Source organism: Hippoglossus stenolepis, chromosome 11, assembly GCF_022539355.2.
Source record: "Hippoglossus stenolepis isolate QCI-W04-F060 chromosome 11, HSTE1.2, whole genome shotgun sequence".
Classification (NCBI taxonomy): domain Eukaryota; kingdom Metazoa; phylum Chordata; class Actinopteri; order Pleuronectiformes; family Pleuronectidae; genus Hippoglossus; species Hippoglossus stenolepis.
Genome location: NC_061493.1, coordinates 13,176,841 through 13,195,336, shown reverse-complemented (window position 1 = coordinate 13,195,336; position 18,496 = coordinate 13,176,841). Strand labels below are relative to the sequence as shown.

The 18,496-nt window shown below is 41.0% G+C and overlaps 2 protein-coding genes across 3 annotated transcripts; one reads left to right on the top strand and one right to left on the bottom strand.

Annotated features, from left to right (window-relative positions):
• Positions 1–295: 295 nt before the first annotated feature.
• rc3h1b (ring finger and CCCH-type domains 1b) lies at positions 296–15,659 on the top strand. Of its 2 annotated transcripts, none has more exons than XM_035169885.2 (20): positions 296–458; positions 1,691–2,119; positions 3,258–3,378; positions 4,023–4,262; positions 4,402–4,577; positions 5,663–5,863; positions 6,055–6,187; positions 6,437–6,555; positions 6,656–6,768; positions 6,914–7,159; positions 7,744–7,955; positions 8,103–8,512; positions 8,669–8,827; positions 8,987–9,142; positions 9,518–9,740; positions 10,278–10,368; positions 10,491–10,587; positions 11,077–11,295; positions 11,532–11,632; positions 11,749–15,659. In XM_035169885.2, the coding sequence occupies exons 2-20, from the start codon at positions 1,889–1,891 to the stop codon at positions 11,903–11,905; spliced, it is 3,405 nt and encodes a 1,134-aa protein (XP_035025776.1). In that variant the 5' UTR covers positions 296–458; positions 1,691–1,888; the 3' UTR covers positions 11,906–15,659. The 2 variants fall into 2 exon arrangements, with proteins under 2 accessions (XP_035025776.1, XP_035025774.1); XM_035169883.2 differs by having other exon boundaries at positions 10,275–10,368.
• Positions 15,660–16,225: 566 nt separating this feature from the next.
• On the bottom strand, positions 16,226–18,398 carry LOC118117567 (uncharacterized oxidoreductase ZK1290.5-like). The gene is made up of 7 exons (XM_035169897.1): positions 18,273–18,398; positions 17,515–17,763; positions 17,318–17,419; positions 17,007–17,098; positions 16,719–16,901; positions 16,519–16,578; positions 16,226–16,416 (listed from the first exon to the last, which is right to left on the bottom strand). The coding sequence occupies exons 1-7, from the start codon at positions 18,346–18,348 to the stop codon at positions 16,321–16,323; spliced, it is 858 nt and encodes a 285-aa protein (XP_035025788.1). The 5' UTR covers positions 18,349–18,398; the 3' UTR covers positions 16,226–16,320.
• Between the last annotated feature and the right edge of the window lie 98 nt (positions 18,399–18,496).

Below are 18,496 nucleotides of genomic sequence, written 5' to 3'. Positions count from 1 at the left end.
ATATATATATATGCCTAATTTTGCAACGCAAAAACAAATCTACTGATTCTTATTTGTCAATAAAACCGATCCCTCCCTCTATCTCTCACACACAAACACATGCACGCACGCACGCACATTGACAGTCAGCCTAATTGGGACCATACTCTGCCTGCCAGTTGTCACAATCTCCAGATGTGATCAGACTCTGGCAGATGTTGCTGCTCAGTTTCCTGTTGTAGCTGTGCTTCCCTTCAGCGACAGCAGAGGGCGACGTCTACACACACTCACTCACACACACAGACTCGCGCGCGCACACGCACTTTGCCCAGCTAGCTGTAACCGGCTAGCGACTCTGTTGTCGAGTTGACACCCTCCCCAAACCTCGGCAGCAGCCAAGCTGCACAGTCGACATGGCAAGAAAATATCGCAGCGGTTTTGTGAAAAAGGATGAAAATCTTCCAAGTCCTTTGGAATGAGTGAGTAGCATCGCCAGTGTGGATGTGATTTTACCGGAGGAAACTAAACATTAGAGGCCGCGTGTTGGCTTTTACTCACGTTAATGACGCATAGCTATGGTTAGTTGATGCTAGCACGGCAGTCGGCTAGCTAACAAGCTAACCGCTGCTACAGGGAGGAGTACGGGATCTCCGCTAGCCTGTTAGCTTTCTGTGCTCAGTCCCGAGGTGTATTTGTGTCCGCTGCTTCTCACAAAGGGACCAAAACACCACATTTCTACCAGTGTTTAATTAGCACAGCGCGGAAATGAATGTACCCGGGGGAAATACACACGTTTTCCTGACAGCTGTGTTGCTCGGTAGTTTCGGGTACTAGCGTTACATAATCTCCCCGTAGCGAGTCAAGCGGCTCCGCTTTCCAGTGTCAGTGTTTCACGTCAGGCTAGGGTTTCCTCGACCAACACACGGAACTGGAGCTACTGTTCTAAGCGGTGTCGTGAATTCACAACCTCAGCTGCATTAAGACTAATGAATAAGTCACCACCAAACAATAGTATTGTTTTAATCAGACGACGTTTGCTCGCTAGCCAGCCTAGCGAACTAGCCACCCATAGCCTAGCTCGCTAAAAGTAAGCTAACGTTATCAACTACATGCTAGCCAAGCTCACATCTGTTAAATCGTTGATGCTTGTTCAATCAGACGATATTACGGCTACTGTTACGTTAGCAAACCAGTTTGCTCAAATAGGTGAAGTATTTATAGTTTCGTGTTAGCATAATGTTAAACCAACGCTAGTAGCAAACGATAGCTTCTTATCACGTTAGCGCTGAGGGACCTGGTTGTTAGCCTCTTCAGGACCCTTTGTCCATAGTCATAGTGGATCCCAGCTCTTGCGAGTAGGCCACACATCAGTTGTTTTGATTCTTCTCCGTCGCTTGTTTCATCCGTGCGTTTTTAGAAACATGTGTCGTGTCACCTCCGGTTTCTCTTTTTTAATTTACTTTGTGTTGCGACTGACCGAATATTCAAAGCCAAATAAACTTTGGATTATGAGTGTTTTTTTTTAATGTAGTTAAGTATCAGCAGTTCCACGAGAAACCTCGGTGCCATCCCACTGCCCCATAGACAAAGCCAGTTTACTGCTGGGAAACTGGTTCTAAAGCTGCATTTTGACTCGCTTGCCAATCTGTTTAAAACTGGTGAATGTTGATTGCACAATTTTAATTAATGCTCTTCTTTTTTTTCTCCACAGTATTCATCACGCAATGTGATCCAAAAACCACAATGTGTGAGGACATTTAAGAACGATTGAGTTCGGAAGAAAAAATCTTGATTCCAGTGGAATCTTCCATATATATATATACATATATATTATTATTATTATATTTTTTTCCTCTGTGTAAAAGCTTACTTATATTTACACACTCACTTGCCCCATCAACATACAACCATGCCAGTGCAAGCACCACAATGGACGGAGTTCCTGCTGTGCCCGATCTGCACACAGACATTTGAGGAGACTGTTCGTCGGCCCATCAGCTTGGGTTGTGGACACACTGTCTGCAAGATGTGCCTGAACAAGTTGCACCGTAAGGCCTGTCCCTTTGACCAGACAGCCATCAGCACAGACATCGAGCAGCTGCCTGTCAACACAGCCCTGTTGCAACTGGTTGGAGGCCAGGTAAGTCATGTGCTTCTGTGTATTAGTACACGTGTTTATGACAGATCTCGGTTGAAAACATCTCCGCAGAGACTTTGTTGATGCAAACTCATCATTAAGGATAATAACTCATGGGCGTGTTTGTGTAATGGAATACATTTAAGATACCATCCCTTGACGATATGATGGTCTCAGTAGTAGCTGTGTATGGATTATATTTGAGTGTTGCACAATGGCTTTTAACATGATGTGCACATAGCTTGTAAATTCCTTCTGTAACTTGCACTATTGAGCAATGACTTAAAATCTGTTGATTTCCTGCTTGTAGTTAGTAAAGCTATATGGTATTTAAGTCAGTGTGTGACCAACGAGGTGAGGCTCAGCTACTGGTGTGTCGTTGACCAAGTTTCCCGGCATTCACCACATAATAATGGATACACCTTAGTGTAGTGTGTCAGATATAGTCGTGTCTTGTTTATTTTTGCTAATACATGTTAGTAGCTTACAATGTCCAATCAAGTTATGCTCTGATGAAAATAGGACTTGTAATGACAGTTCTCTATCACCGTTTAAAGTCTGTTGTCATTCATGAAAATAACCTCAATTATCATACGGCAGACCTCAGAGCTACAGTTTCATCTCTGTCGGTATTAAGTTAAATGATCTAAAATGTGGTACTTGTTTTCATAGTTTCATTGGATGCCTGCTGGTTAATTGAATTGGAAATTGCAAAGCATAAAAAAATGACTTCCTACTACTAAGTGTGAAATAATATGATGTGAAATTCCTTCATCTGTGCTTTTTTTTGCATTGTTAACCAGGATAGGTGCATTTGTACAAGCATGGACAATATTCAGAGAATGGAACATTAGCTTGCAGTATAATATAATGGTTCTTATAATGTCAATCAGATTTTCTGGCTCTGAGTGTAATGTATATGTGGTCCAGGGAAAATAAATATTTTACTGTAGTATTGTGTCATTACAGAAAAATCACAGAGTAATTACATAATAATATAATGGTCAAGTGTTAAGAAATAGTATCTTAGGCATGTGTAAATGACAGAAGCGGATAAAGCTAATAGATATAGGGAACATAAATGTTTTAGCTTTTGCCCATGGTTGTCCTAATGGTTTCCCCCTGCTGTGTTCTGCTGCAGGTTCCTAAGGCTCAACCAGTTGCCTTGATTACCAGTCCAGAGGACTCGCAGCATTATGAGGAGGCCAGGCAGTGTGTGGAGGAGCTGGCCCTTTATCTCAAACCCCTCAGCAACACCAGAGGTATAACTACACAAATACAATTACATGCCGGTTACCAACATAGTGTCTTCTTCCTTCGTGTTATGATCCAACTCTGGAGGTTGTTTTCAACATGGTAAGTCAGCAAGTGCCCAGTAGCCTTGGTGTTCAATTGGTTTCAGACGCGAGAACACTGTTGCCAGGAGACTGTTAATGAACATGGCCTTGTTCCTTTTTCAAAAATGACATGCAAGTTAGTTTTTTCTGTATGTTAATCACATGCTGGAAAAAAGGAAACTGAAGTTACGAAAAAACTTAACAGTGATTTCCACTCTGACCATCATTTTTGAAAACATTGTATTGAGCCATGTGAAAATTTACACGGACGAAGTTGTTAATATGATGTCACACATCTTTAAGTGTACTCTTCTTGTAAACAAGTTTTAACGTGACACTTCTTAAAAACAAAGAAGATATCACTTGATTGGCTTTGTCATTAGTCAGAGGTATAAAAAATAGTATACTATATATATATATATATAGTATAATATATATATATATATATATATATAGTATAATATATTATTCTGCTGTTCATGTAATTTATGACATCATAATGTGAAGGAGGATTGTTTCTGTATTTATTTCCTTGGTTTTACCTGTGGTCCTATATAATCTCTCACCAGGTGTGGGTCTGAGCAGCACGGCCCAGAGCATCCTGAGTCGACCCATGCAGAGGAAACTGGTAACTCTGGTCCACTGCCAACTGGTGGAAGAGGAGGGCCGTGTCAGAGCCATGAGAGCTGCCCGCTCTCTTGGTGAGCGAACTGTCACCGAACTCATCTTGCAGCACCAGAATCCACAGCAGCTCTCCTCCAACCTGTGGGCCGCTGTCCGTGCACGGGGATGTCAGTTTCTTGGCCCAGGTAAAATGTTTTCCGTAACCTGTCCAGTGAATTGAGCCCAGAAGTATTCCACATGAAGTCAGTGAACACTGGCCTCTGGCTCTTTTTGACAGGCAACAGTAACTCATGATTTTTCTGTTTGTGTTTTTCTTCCCCCCAGCAATGCAAGAGGAAGCTCTGAAGTTGGTTCTTCTTGCTTTAGAGGATGGTTCTGCTCTGTCCAGGAAGGTGTTAGTTCTCTTTGTAGTCCAGAGGCTTGAACCACGCTTCCCACAGGCCTCTAAAACTAGTATAGGGCATGTGGTGCAACTCCTCTACAGGGCCTCCTGCTTCAAGGTATGTCTGCTGCGGAGAACCTGAAGCAATCTCTGTAATTTTCATGAGAAATTGTGTAGGTCATGCATTGCTTCTTCACAATGGACACTGTCGGTCCAATATTAAAGTGACCCTAACTGTCTAGATAACTACTTTTAAATATCATTAATTCAGCAGCATAATGCATCTAAAATAGTGTTAATTTGGTTGTCTGTATTTAAACATGCAGAATTGTTGATGAAATAAGATCAGACTAAAATGTAGTTTGGATTTCTCAAAATGTCATTTTCTTTGACAATTAAGAGGAGACAAGATTATAGCAATCTTTTAAACTATGAGGTCATTGAATGGCAACACTGCACATTATTCCTCCTGCGTGCCTGAATCATTGTTCGGGAGATTCTGCACACCAGCATACTTAAAACGGTACTAGACAGAGTGTAGAACATGCCACCAGGAGAAACTGAGAAGTGTGTACTGTGAAGTATTCTGCAGCTACACAATGACAAGGAAGAAAACCACAAACCTGAAGAGTCGCCTTAAGGTGCACCACTGATTGGAGATAACTTAACATTAAGATATTAAATAACTCTTTACTATTGAAAGCCATATGAAGCCAACTGCCGAACGCTGTATTGTAACATGATGTAGCAGCGTCTCACAATAGTGGGACATTTTTACAACAGATGGAGATTTAGTCTCACTGAAAGTCTCCAGTCCAATCAGGTACATTTGATTGTTTTACTTAAGACAAACACTTGTCAGGACGATTTGAGTACGTCACTGATGGCTAAATTTGGTCTATACTGGTAATTACAATGCATAGCACATAATGCAGAAGATTGAATTAAGTCTGTTTTGATTCTTAGTTATTTACTGATTAAAAGTTTAAGTTTGCTTAAGTTTGACAAAAAAATATTTTCCTGGTATTGACTACAAGTACAATATCAATTGCTTTGATGAAAAACAGTAAGGTTTGCTTAATATAACTAAAACTAACATGGACTTTTTATTTCAGAACTAAGACTACAGCTCAATCAAGAAAAACTTGTACAAAACATAAACAAATTAAGTAAAAACTAACGTCTTTGCCTATGGTTACCTAGGTGACCAAACGCGATGAAGATTCATCCCTGATGCAGCTTAAAGAGGAGTTCCGTACTTACGAGGCTCTGCGGCGCGAGCACGACTCTCAGATTGTTCAGATTGCCATGGAGGGAGGGCTGCGGATTGCACCTGACCAGTGGTCCTCTCTGTTATATGGAGATCAGTCTCACAAGTCACACATGCAATCTATTATAGATAAGGTGAGTAAGATAGGTAAATGTGTTTGTTTTTATAGCATGTTTGCTTTCATATACACACTTTTGATTAAAAAAATTGATTATGTGATCAACAATTCTATATAGAAAGGGAGTTTTCTACATAATATATATGAATTCTCACAGCCCTTATCCTACTAAAGCACTTACTCTCCATCGCTCTTCATCTGGCGCAGCTGCAGACACCTGGATCTTTTGCTCAAAGTGTCCAGGAGCTGACGATTGCGCTGCAGAGGACTGGTGACCCAGCCAACCTCAACAGGCTGCGACCCCACCTGGAACTACTGGCCAACATCGACCCCAGTCCTGGTAAGAAACAAGCTGACTTCAGGATTCTTGGTTTAAATTGATAAAATGTTTAATTTAATGCAACTTTTTGCTGCCATGTGCAATTGAGTTCAAATTAAAACACCAAACACCAGGTAGTATCTGGTAATGAGGTCAAGGGCAGTGGTTGGTATCCATTGACATCAGTTTATTTAGGTTTATCTATTTAAGTAGCGTAGTTTGAAATATTCATAGCTATATACGTCCTTATATCATCATTTCTTTCCACAGATGCCCCCCCTCCTACATGGGAGCAGCTCGACAAGGGGTTGGTAGCAGTGAAGACAGTGGTGCATGGCCTGGTGGACTTCATCCAGAACCACAGCAAGAAAGGAGCTGATCCTCAACAGGTCAGTTTTTCCACTTGAACATGAGAATAGCTGTGAAATAAATTGTGATATTTCAAAAACACTTGGTGTTCTCTATTTCATTGATACCGTCTGTTTTTAGCCTCCTCAGCACAGCAAGTACAAGACATACATGTGTCGTGACATGAAGCAGAAAGGAGGCTGTCCCCGTGGAGCCAGCTGCACCTTTGCTCACTCTCAGGAAGAACTGGAGAAGTGAGTGTGACAAATATCAACATAAAGCTTTATTTACATTTAAAATTCTGTTGAACAGTATAGTTTAAACCATTGTCCCCTTTGTCCTGCATCCGAAAACGCAACAGCATCTCTAATAAACTCTACTGTCTCTTACACTTATCAGGTATCGTAAGATGAACAAGCGTCTGGCCACACGCCTCCCGGGCCCAGGAGGGCTCATGCCAGATGATGGCCTCCCTCTTGATGTAGCAGTGACCCGGAAGCCTTCCCCCCTCCCCAATGGCAGCGTTGCACCCTCTTTGCCACAGCTCATCGCTCGCAGCACTGACGCAGTCCCATATGAACTGTTGCGTAAACCCATCAAGATGGATGGCGGGATTCCCAGTGCGCCTGGATCACCACCTGATATGTGAGTATAGTGTTCCATAATCTCCCTGCATTCATTTAACTGGCAGCTGAACAACAGGCCACTGTTCAATATCTGTAAGCACTCAGGCTCACATTTATCAGACCTATGGAAATAACTCCATGCTGGAAAGAACACACTAACGCATACTATAAAATACTTACACATACAGGAATATGATAACAATACCAAAATATTGTTTGTTATTAGCTCATAATAGATAAAAAACTAGAAGAATATATTCCCATGCAAGAATGAAAAATGATAACTCTTAATCACTTCATGTTAAATGATACTCAGAAAACACACCTATCATATTGCTATCTCATATCAAGAACAATTATGTAAATGTATTATATAACAATGTTATGTAAGGATGTTTTCATATGCATATCATTTCACACCTGCAGATTTTTATTCTATTTGCCTGCTGATGGCACTGTGTTTCTTGTAACTAGTTAAATGGTTAAGGTTATTAAATAGAATTACCTATAAGGTATTAACCAAAGCAGGGTTAAACGCATCCTGAAATGTTTTTCACACCTTGTAATATTTTAGTTATGAGCCTAAATTCATTCTTCCCACAGCATGGACCCTGGGCCCAAACCTTGTATGCCTCTGCCACCTCATGTCATGTCCCATTCAAGGATGCCAGCAGACCACCTTTCTGGGGTGAAGCACATGCCTGTGGTACCTAGAAGTTCTCCAGTATACTCTCAGCAGCAGGTCCCTGAGATGTGCTATGACAGCCGCCCACCACCCTCTGCTTCTCAGTATGACCCCCCGCAGTACCCCACAGGTAAGGGTCAAGTAAACTAAATAATGTATATTGTGCTCCTGTATGTAGGAATAATGAAAACTTGCTGTATTTCTTTTTTATTTTTATTCTTACAGTATTTATAAAAGTCAAAGTGATGTTAATTATCTTCTGCTGTTTATCTCTCAGGGTACCCCTACCAGCAACCACCACAATATGTTCCTCGGGATTACATCCGTAACCCTCCTCCCCCTAGTGAGTCAGGACCCCCTTACCAGGACCCCTACCCTGGCTATGGCCCTCCAGAGCGCCCCTATCAGGCCCCTCATTCTGGCCAAAACTTCTCCTACCCTCACCCTCCACAGTATGATCGTGGTCGCCATGGTCACTACCCCGGTCCACCACCTCCCCCACAGCCTTACCCATCGCAGAGGGATAACCTGATCAGGATGAGTCCTGCCCCTCATGATGTTCCTCCGCCATCAGCTGGACAGGCAGGTTCACTTTACCACCAGGAGCCCACTGCCCGGGATAGATACCCACCAGATGGCTATTATCCACCAGGTGCCCAGGCTCCACCCATGAGGGCTTATGTCAGGGTGAGTAGGATGAGATAGTTTGAGTTTTGAAAGTAGCATGATGATCCAAAGCAATGAAGGCAAATAGTTTAACTGTAAACCTAAGATAACTGTGAGCAGTTCAGCAGCAATAACGGTCTCTTTCTCTTTCTCTCTCTCTCTCTCTCTCTCTCTCAGGGACCATCATATAGTGGTCAACAGCCAAGCCTGGACTATCTGCACCGACGTCGACAGGAGTTGTTATCCCAGCTGGAGGAAAGGAAGGTCATCTCCCCTCCACCGTTTGCTGCTTCTCCCGCTCTTTCTCATCCCTTCCCCAGCGACTACCCTCCTGAGGTTGGTACACAGTGAATTTCATATGTCTTTAACACTGGTTCATATCGTACACACACTAAGTGCACGTGACATTTTAGTGAATAGTCAAATTAATTGGTCAACTGTGAATGCATGTAAATGTTATTGACAGCCCCTTCTCTCTGAATGTTTTGTCTGCAGTATGGTGAAGAGAACTCCAAAACCATTGGGAAATGCAGAGAGCCTGACTACGCAGGGCAGTACTCTCCCTGGTCTTGTGAAACCATTGGCTCCTACATTGGCACAAAGGATGCCAAACCCAAAGATGTTATGGTTTCTGGTACCATGGAGATAATGGTGAGTTCAGATGGCTAACATCATAACCAAATCAGTATTTCCCAGGTAGACATATGTGGAAAATGTTCAACTCTTGGGTGCATAGTCATCCTGTTGAGAATGAGTGAGTGTTGAAATGCGGGGCAATAATGTATAGTATCTGACTTAAGGATTGAGGTAGTAATAGTTATAATAGTTATACGGTTTTAGCTTGTTTTGTTGTACCAACTTAAATCAGTCAACGTCAGTGCTTTTGTTCTGCATTACTTTTTGTTTTATTGCAAAACAATGTTCGTTTAACCACAGGGAACTTGTTGTTCGATCTGCCTCTTCCTCAGATTTCCCCATATCATAACCTCTTCTCTCTTTATGAATTTGTCTCCTTGTTTCTATCAGAACGTGGAGGCTAAGGGTCTGAGGGATCCATCGCTAGAGGCTCCTCGGAGGGGTGCAGAAGTCAAGGACGATGACCCCATCATCCCATTTGGTCCTCAGCCCACTGTGTCACGTTTTGGTGCCATCTCCCGCACCACGAAGACGGGCTACCAGACCGTGGGCCCTGTGCAGGCTATGGCCTCCACTCCCCAGAACCCGAACTCTAAACATATGACCATGCCAGGTAAGAAAGCATGTGCAAAACGACCTGTTAACCCTGACCATTAAACACAGTCAATCTGTCTGCATCAGAAGGAATGCAATACCTGTATATTATATCTGTAATTTATCTAAGTCGGGTATTTATGCCTCCGTGACATTGGTAAACAGTGTTGCAGCCAAATCCAATACAATTAAAGAAAATTAGTGAACCCTCTTCAGACGTAAAAAGAAGACAACAGAAAGAAAACATAAAATGCCTCCATACTGCTCGTGTGGTATCATATGAGTGTCCTGAAGCCTCGACATTCAAATTCGACTCAAAACGAGGTCATTTACACCAAGTTTTAAGCCTAAATGTCCGCTGTCCGCCGACTATGAACATTCAGGGACCGTCGGAAATGCTAACGTCCGCTAGCTTAGCCACTTCTGGTGGACTTTTATCAAACTGGATATCTTTGAATAGTAACCAATTCTGTAATAACTTTAACTGTTACCTAATAACTTAAGTTTGTCCTGAAAACCTTTCTGACAACCAGTTTTACCCCCTCGCAAACAGCAGAATACTCGTATGGAAGCCATGGAGGATGGGGTGGAGCTTCTTACCCCTCCCACCAGACTGGCTCCTCCTCTCAGGGACACTTCAGTGAGCGGTGAGGCCTAAATTAGTTTTTTCTTTTCTCATCTTTTTAGTAGTAGTATTTTATTATTTATGTGGTTTTGTGGTCTTGGATGGTCTAAGATGACTGTAGTTACCTGTATGTCACCCTCACAGCATGCCTATGGCAGCCACAGACAGAGAGCAGTTAAAAATCGAGCTGCAGCAGGTCAACCAGCAGATCAACCAACAGACCCAGATGCACAGCATGGAGGTGTGTATGCTCTCTAACTAACAGAACCTGCAAAGGTGTGCGAAATACAGAACTCTGTCCTTTATGATGTTGCCATTTTATAATTAACCTATTTCAATCAATTTCTGTGCAGTCTTGCAATGTAACATCTTAAAAAGTAACATCTTATAACTTTGTAACATGCATCCCAATTTGTTAAGGGACTGATAAATAGGATAAATTTCCTTTTTTTTTATATACTGAAATTCATTTAAAAAAGACTTTTGAATTCCAGAGAAAATTACTTGATATTGAATGTATTTGTAGACATGCTATTATTTAACATGATAATTGTGGCCAATAATAAATGCAGTTAGTGTCATGCAGCTAAGTCAATATCAAATGTGTTTATTGACTCAATATATTACTATATTACTTAATACTAAAATATATATGTTCTGTATTTCTTCTATTGCCAGAAGTTTTCTGATTGCATACTCATTCATTTAATTTCCCGTTTCCCTATCACAGGCTGCCAATAACTCTTTACTGCTGCAGAGGGAGGCCAGTGCATTGGCAGGTCAGTCTGTACAGCCCTGCCAGAGCCAGTCTGCAGCGGCAGCTCAGCAGCAACAGGCCAAGTGGCCAGCAGGGGGAGCAGCTGGATCAGCTATCTCCAGTGAACAGCTAAGCATGGAGCTCCACCAGGTGGAGAGAGAGATCGGCAAAAGGACCCGAGAGATGGCTATGGTAAGGAGAGGGGAAACCGTACAGTCCAACCATGCATGCAGAGGGAAGTTGTTCTAAGGGGAAGTAATTGTATGGATACCCGTCAAATGGATGTTCTGTAATGTCTTATATCTTAATCTTCAGACAATATACATTATACAAATAAATTATTAAATCACCATGTAGATACTTCAAAGAAGTGCATATACTTGCTACAATAATGGCAACTAAGCATGTTTTGTGTATTTCCAAACCAGGAAAACCAGGTGGCACATGATGTTCAGCAGTACAAGATGAAACCTACAGAGAATGGACAACCAGAGCACAAGACTCTGGAAGAAATCTCCCTGGCTCTTGGGTGAGTGTGCACACACTTGAAAATAAATATGTTTATGGTTCCTGAATATACGTGTATTCCATGAATTAGCCTAGCGTCTTTCCACTTTTCACTCTGGTCCTTTGTCCCCCTCTCAGCGAGGTGTCGAACGGCTCCAGCAGTCTGCAAGAAAGTGCAGTAGGCGGGTCCATGCTGTCACTGACCAACAAGACGTCGGGTCTGAGCCTGTGCTCGGACCCAGGTTCCACAGGTTCAGAGATGCAGAAGAATGGCGTCGTCCATTCCTGCTCTTAGGCAGTACACATGTACACACACACATACACACACGCACACATGCACACACTCAAAATGCTCGATTGAAAAGCATGCACAGGCACACATACACCCATTCTATTTAGAAGATGAGCAGTATCTGCCGTGATATGAATTTTCTTTCTTTTTGTTCTGTGAATGAGCTTTTTTTTAATGACTTTCCTTGCCTGGAAACCAGGGCATATGATAACATTTCTCGTGTGTTTGTTTTTTCTTTTTTTTGTACTGGGATTTTAGATTAACAAGGCTCGCAATAGATAAACCAGGAAGGGAAAATGGTGGTGATGTTGATAATATTATCGTAACTTCAGACCTATTTCAACACAACAATGTTGTCAAGTATTTGATTGATCCTCCCCACATTAAGATTTTTGTTTAGTTGTCCCAGCATACATGTAAATAAACGGTTAGACGCAGAGGAGAAAAATCCACAAGCACTATCGCATCACATGAACTATGAGGAACTTCTCTTCTCACAGTCTCATGATGTGTGACGGTTTTGTAAAAAACAGCAGATGTGTGTCACCTGGTGCTCACCCCCAGAATCGTAAAAAAAAACGTGGTGGCTCTGATCCAGATGCTCTGAGGAGGGAAAAGCAGTATGACGTTCAACCAGTATTCACCGGAAAATGGAGATGCAAGGTGTTTCTAATTCTCACCTTTGGCCGCAGAAGTATGATATTTTTTTTTATTAGTGCATTTTATGAACACATCATACGTCTGTTTCATACTTGAAGGCAGTATATTCTATATTTAATCAAAGCATTCTGTTTTAAAGATTGCAACAAGTCCTTTTTGATAACAAGCTTTCCACAAGTTTTCTATGAGGGAAATCAACCAGTGCTTCTTTTGGTTATAGTCTGACTTGATGTGTTAGTTACAACACCTTTCTCCTGTTGCTCCGACGGACTGCATTCAGTCTTGGCTGTTTGTGTTATGTAATATTTCACAGCATGCTCAGATAAGTTTTTGTCTTTTTTTGAGGAGAAGGGGTGGAGTACATCTTTCTGCTTCAGGAGTCAGGTGAATGAGTGTAATCTTGACTTTATAACGTCAGGGGTAAATAAATTAAGATTTTTTTTCCCCTCCTCAGAGCATCTCATCTTGCCACACAAAAGGCCTCCCCATTGGGATTATCTTGTCATTTGTTCTCCTAACTTCTATGAAGTTGCCTTCCCTTGTGTCTTTTGTTGAGTTTTGTTATATTTTTTCATGCTTTGCGTTGTTATGATTTTGGTGGGTGAAGCTTTAACTAGTGAAGGCACCAATAGCTCAGCTGGATGAACATCCCTCTCTGTCCTGAATGATCAATTATACTGTTAAAAAATACTGTTGTAGTGTTTTTAGCTGCACAGTACATATAGAATTATGTTTACAGCTGAGGATACTAGATAATAGTCGTTGGTTACTGAGGGGTAAACAAAATGAACCCAACATTTAATTATTGGTATTTTATTAAATATATTTAAGCATCTTTATTGGTTAGCACAATAATCCTGCTCACTTAAACACGTTTGTCTCTTCAAAACTTGCTGTCAACATCACCACCACTCCGAAGATTATTCCTCTTTCCCCATCATGCAAATTGTTTACCGCTGATGCTCAACACAGAGCTCTCTGCCTTCTGTAAACAATGAGCATGACTGATTTTTACAGCTCTGATGAGAGCAAAAGAGCCCTTGTGCTTGAACGGTTGTAAGGATGGAGGAGATGCTCTGGGTCAAGTCGTTCTATTTTTAACGTTGGGCCTCCGGTGCGGTCGGACAAGGGGTACTGAGAAACTGACAAATTCCTGATTACTGATCAGTCATCAATTCAATAAAGACACAAATCACTTTGTGCCCGTCGTCCTCATCTGGTTTGCTTGAGGAGCATCTCTTCCAGTAGCGCATTGATAGCAGCTGTCTGTTTTTGTTTTAGTTTACCAACCACACTTCAAGCCTCTGGTTTTTCTTGCTACATTTATTGTTTAGGTACACAGCTCACTTATACATATGAGTATGTATACGTACATTAATATACTAAAGCACTATTAACGTGCCACCTCTTATTCTACTCGCTCAGCATTTATATTAAATGATCTCTACTTAGAATCAGCAAAAAGTTTTTTTTTTGTTTTGTTTGATTTGTTTTCTGTCCACTGGCTGCCAACACAGACTTTATCCTTTCCCAGACGAAGGACTTCTGTGCGCATTGATGTGTTTTCACTTAATCGTTTGTGTTCAAACAAAGATGTTCTTTATAGACTATGCTTCCAAAGAAGACAAAAATTCTGTAACTTTGGAAAATTTATGGAGAAGTTTTGTGTGTGCTAGATTGTATTGTAGAAAATGTACCCTGACTTACGTTTTTTTCCACCCTTCAAAGTGTGCTGTACTGGGTGATAGTGTTGAGGTATTAGAAAAGTGTTGGGGTTTATTTTCCCACACCCCCCTCCTCCCAACCCCTCAAGGATATTCAGGAAGTCTCTAATGAAAGGTTGGCCTTAAATCCTCTTGTAATGCTCCCCTATCTTTTTTGCTTCAGGAGCATGAGATGACCTCAAAATTTACACTGAATTGGCATTATTCAGAGTCACGTAGATGGACTCTAGCCGGCCCAGCCCCCCTTTTTGTAAACCATAACAAAACACCAACAATGCAAATATCGCAAATCTCTAAAGGTTTGCAAAAAAAGATGTTAAAGTTATTATTTTTTTAAGGAAATGCTGTCGACCTAGCAGGGTTTGTAGTTTTCTTCTTTCTTTTTTCTTCCTGTAATAGTTGAGTGAATTTACCTACCTGCAAGTCTTACAGTCTTGAATGCATCATCTGCCCAGAGGTGTAGTCAAATGCGTGGGAGATACAGGAGTGTCTGAGCGACAGTTACACAATAGTTTTTTTTTTTTCCTTCTTGACAACTATTCTCACAAAATCGACAGCCGAGCTTAATTCCGCTGTCATAAACTTAATATAATGACTCGTAAAAGGAGAGAAATGGGGGTTAGCAATGAATTGGCAACATTTATTGGTGTTAATTCAATATGTTTCTCATTCGCTCTTAAAGTGCAAGTCAACCAAAACTATCACAATGTCGACTCTACCTGATGGGTGAGTGCAGGTCTGAATGAGCCTGAGACACCTTTAGCTTAGCAGAACTGACGTACTTTGACTTATGGGGTGGTTTCGTATATATTAGGTAGAAGAAAAAAAAAAGTTTCATTTCAACCTGCTGTGTTTTTGTCTGTGAGGGGAACTGCTCCCACTCGCCCAAATTTACACCACCAGTTAATCCCTCCACTCCCACCTTTGACCATTGAACTCTGTTACTGCTGTTTGAGGCTCACATTTTATTCCCTGACTTTCTGGGGGAAAATTCGCAAATGGCTTTTTTATATGATTACTCCCTTGTAAAATATCTCTTAAATTAAGGTACAGGTTAGATTTCAGCAAGAAAAAAGAAGTTTTTATATGTATATTATACTCCATTAAGGAATGTCTAGAATTATCTTCCTCCAATGTGGATGTAGCCATTATTACGCCATTTTATGACTTTGTAAGAGAATTCACTGTGTGAAAATTGGTTTGCATTTTTGTATAATACAATCTGCTTTTTTTGTTTGATACAAGAGGGAGGTCAAACTGGAAGTTTGAAGAGAAAAAAAATGAACCTGTGAAATTGAGAAAACAAGTGTAACTTATGTACAACAGTGATTCTAAGCTGAGGGGGAAAGATTAAATGATATTGCTAACTCTGAGTGTTTGTGTCATGGTTTTATTTTGACAGAGTCCCAGTTAAAAAGCAGCTTTGCTCAAGCTGAGAAACGTTCTGATCCGCAGTGGTTAAGTTCACAAAAGTTACTCAGTCACTTAACTCTCTTTCAATGATTCACATCAAGAACTTTGTCGGTTTCTTCTTGACCTCAGTAACCGCTGTTGACTCAATGTCTGCTTACTTGTTTGTCAGAATTTGACACATTTAAGGAAGAGCATTCAAACATTTTCACTCTTTGTGCAAAGCCAAGCTAACCAACGGCTGCCATTCGCTTTGTATTCATCATACAGATACGAGTGAGTGAGTGGTAAATGTTCTCATCCAACTCAAAGTCAATGCGCATAAAGGGATAAATTAAACCCACAACTGATACTCAGTAAAAACTATCTAATTATGAATTGCTTAGCATTAGTGTTGCCCAGAAACATTCACATATAATTTGGTTTCAGAATTATTCTTCTTTCTAGATAAAAGTGAAAAAATATATAATATACTATATAAATATACTATATTCTTTGATTTGAGCTGCCAAAACATGGTGACCCAATATAACGTTTTGATTCATTCAATTTTATTTAATTAAATTTGAATTCAGTTATCAAATGTGACAGAGAGAAGCTGATAACTCCCAAATGTGCCTTGTGTCACTCCACATCTCTTGGATCCCAGGACACATGTCTCCCATCATGCATCTTGTTTATAACCAACATGTCTTCCTCATCCAGCTGGAATCCAAGCACCTAAAACCATGTGAAGAGCAGGATAAAAAGGGAGAGATGGTGTTAAAATAATAATTAAAAAAAACGTTATTCCAAGTATTTTTTCATGTTTTAACAACTCACCTGATAGTTTTCAGCCACATGTTCCTTTTTGGTTGACTTTGGTATTGTAATGGCTCCATTCTATGAGGAATATGAATATATATATATGTATGTATGTATGTATGTATGTATATATGTATATATGTATATATATATATACGATATTAGTGGCACAGTTTTCTTTTTCTAATACAGTTCCAATGGGTTATCATTCCTATTACCTGAACACTCCAGCGGATGCAGATCTGAGCAGGTGTGCGTCCATACTTTTGTGCCACCTGGATAATGGTGGGACTGCTCAGGACTTGACCCTTAGCCAATGGGCAGTAGCCCTGAAATGCAATGCCCTCATGACGACAGTACTCGATCAGCTCATTGGGCTGCTGGAACGGATGATACTCCACCTATTGGAGTGTCAATCGTGCTTATAATAATGTCAGGTATGTTTGAGACAAAGGTCACGTCCCGGTTCAGAGCTTTTCTTGCGATGAACTTTGTGGAAAACTTACTTGGTTAAGATGTGGCACGATAGCGCAGTCCTCCTTTAATTGTTCTAAATGGTGAATCATAAAGTTGCTAACCCCGATGGAGCGACACAATCCTGCAGGAGCAGAGAGAAATAGAGATGTGTCACTGACCTTGTAATTTTGTAGATTGATATTACCATTGTGTCTCAAGAAAATAATAGACATTTGCACCAACCCTAGTAAATAAATGAACTACTGCAAATTCTACTTTGTACATGCCCCTCCCTCTTGTGGGCTTCACTATTGATAAACCCCTTTGAGGCTCCGCCTTCGCATCCCATCACATGCTTTACCTTCTTCATAAAGTTCTTCCAAAGCTCTCCATGCCTCAGCTCTTAGTTCTCTGTTCGAGCGACCAGGCTGCATCGAATCTGGCCAGTGCAACATGTAGAGGTCTGAAATAGATTAAATGATTTCATTGGAATTTGACAACAAATAGAAGGTCATGGGTTGTAAGGGGTTGTGGAGGATGAATTCCTTTCATCCATACCAAGATACTCCACCCCCATCTGAGAGCAGGATTTGTGAAAGGCCGTCTTGGCAGTTTCATATCCATAGTCCAATGGCCAGAGTTTGTTGGTGAGCCACAGATAACTTCGGGGCACCCCACTATCTCTGATGGCCTCGGCCAGATGCACCTCACAGCCATTGTACTTCGATGTGTCAATGAGGCGTATGCCACAATCACGCAGCGCAAACAGAACAGCATCTTGAGAGAATCCTCCAATTTGAGATGTGCCTTTGATACAGGAAAAAGACGAAATGTGGAAAATGTTTGGTTTTTTTATCACCCATTGTTGGAGTATGTGGCACAATCCAGAGAAATGTCACTGGAACACGCACCTGGTTAAATCCAAAATACAGATAATTCCACAAAAACTGTTGGGTTCTGATAAATTTTAATGGAAAAATTAGGCAGTGTGAAACTCATGATTGTATTAATTATCATAAAGTAAAAGTAATAAAACATTTTCTCATGTCCCTTCAGACCATTTTTCACATCCATTTGCAGTAAATGCTTAGACTTTTTTGGTTTTAGATGTATCAATGCTTCCTTCTTCAATGGGAAATATGTAAATCCAAGAAATAAAACCATGAACTAGTATAAATGTCATGTGTCACCCACTTTTCTTTTTAAACATTCTATGGTACATTTCAGTGTCAAACATGAAGGCCGACTCTGAACAGCTTCCACGGAATGGCCCGTAAACAAATCGAATGTTTTGAAAATACGAAACTGATTCTTACCGACTCCAAGTATTGGCATTCGGACCCCATTAGAAAGTTTCACCGTGGGACAAGTCCAAACGTTTGCAAAAAACATGATGTCCTCTTCCACTGAGCATTGTGTTCCTGATTGGGCGTGTCTTCCAGTGACCTAAATCTCTTAACCTGCAAAGCAGGTCCTCAAAACCTGCGTGCCCACCAGCTCTTTGTCACTCTCACCTCACGCTAATCCCCTGGTACAGATT

Coding starts and splice junctions, on each gene's coding strand:
- rc3h1b (XM_035169883.2), top strand. CDS start 1,889: ATGCCAGTGCAAGCACCACAATGGACGGAGTTCCTGCTGTGCCCGATC. Junction 7,956..8,102: donor CCCCCCGCAGTACCCCACAG/GTAAGGGTCAAG, acceptor TTTATCTCTCAG/GGTACCCCTACCAGCAACCA. Junction 8,513..8,668: donor CCATGAGGGCTTATGTCAGG/GTGAGTAGGATG, acceptor TCTCTCTCTCAG/GGACCATCATATAGTGGTCA.
- LOC118117567 (XM_035169897.1), bottom strand. CDS start 18,348: ATGTTTTTTGCAAACGTTTGGACTTGTCCCACGGTGAAACTTTCTAAT. Junction 17,764..18,272: donor AATGCCAATACTTGGAGTCG/GTAAGAATCAGT, acceptor CCTGTATCAAAG/GCACATCTCAAATTGGAGGA. Junction 17,420..17,514: donor GATGGGGGTGGAGTATCTTG/GTATGGATGAAA, acceptor AATCTATTTCAG/ACCTCTACATGTTGCACTGG.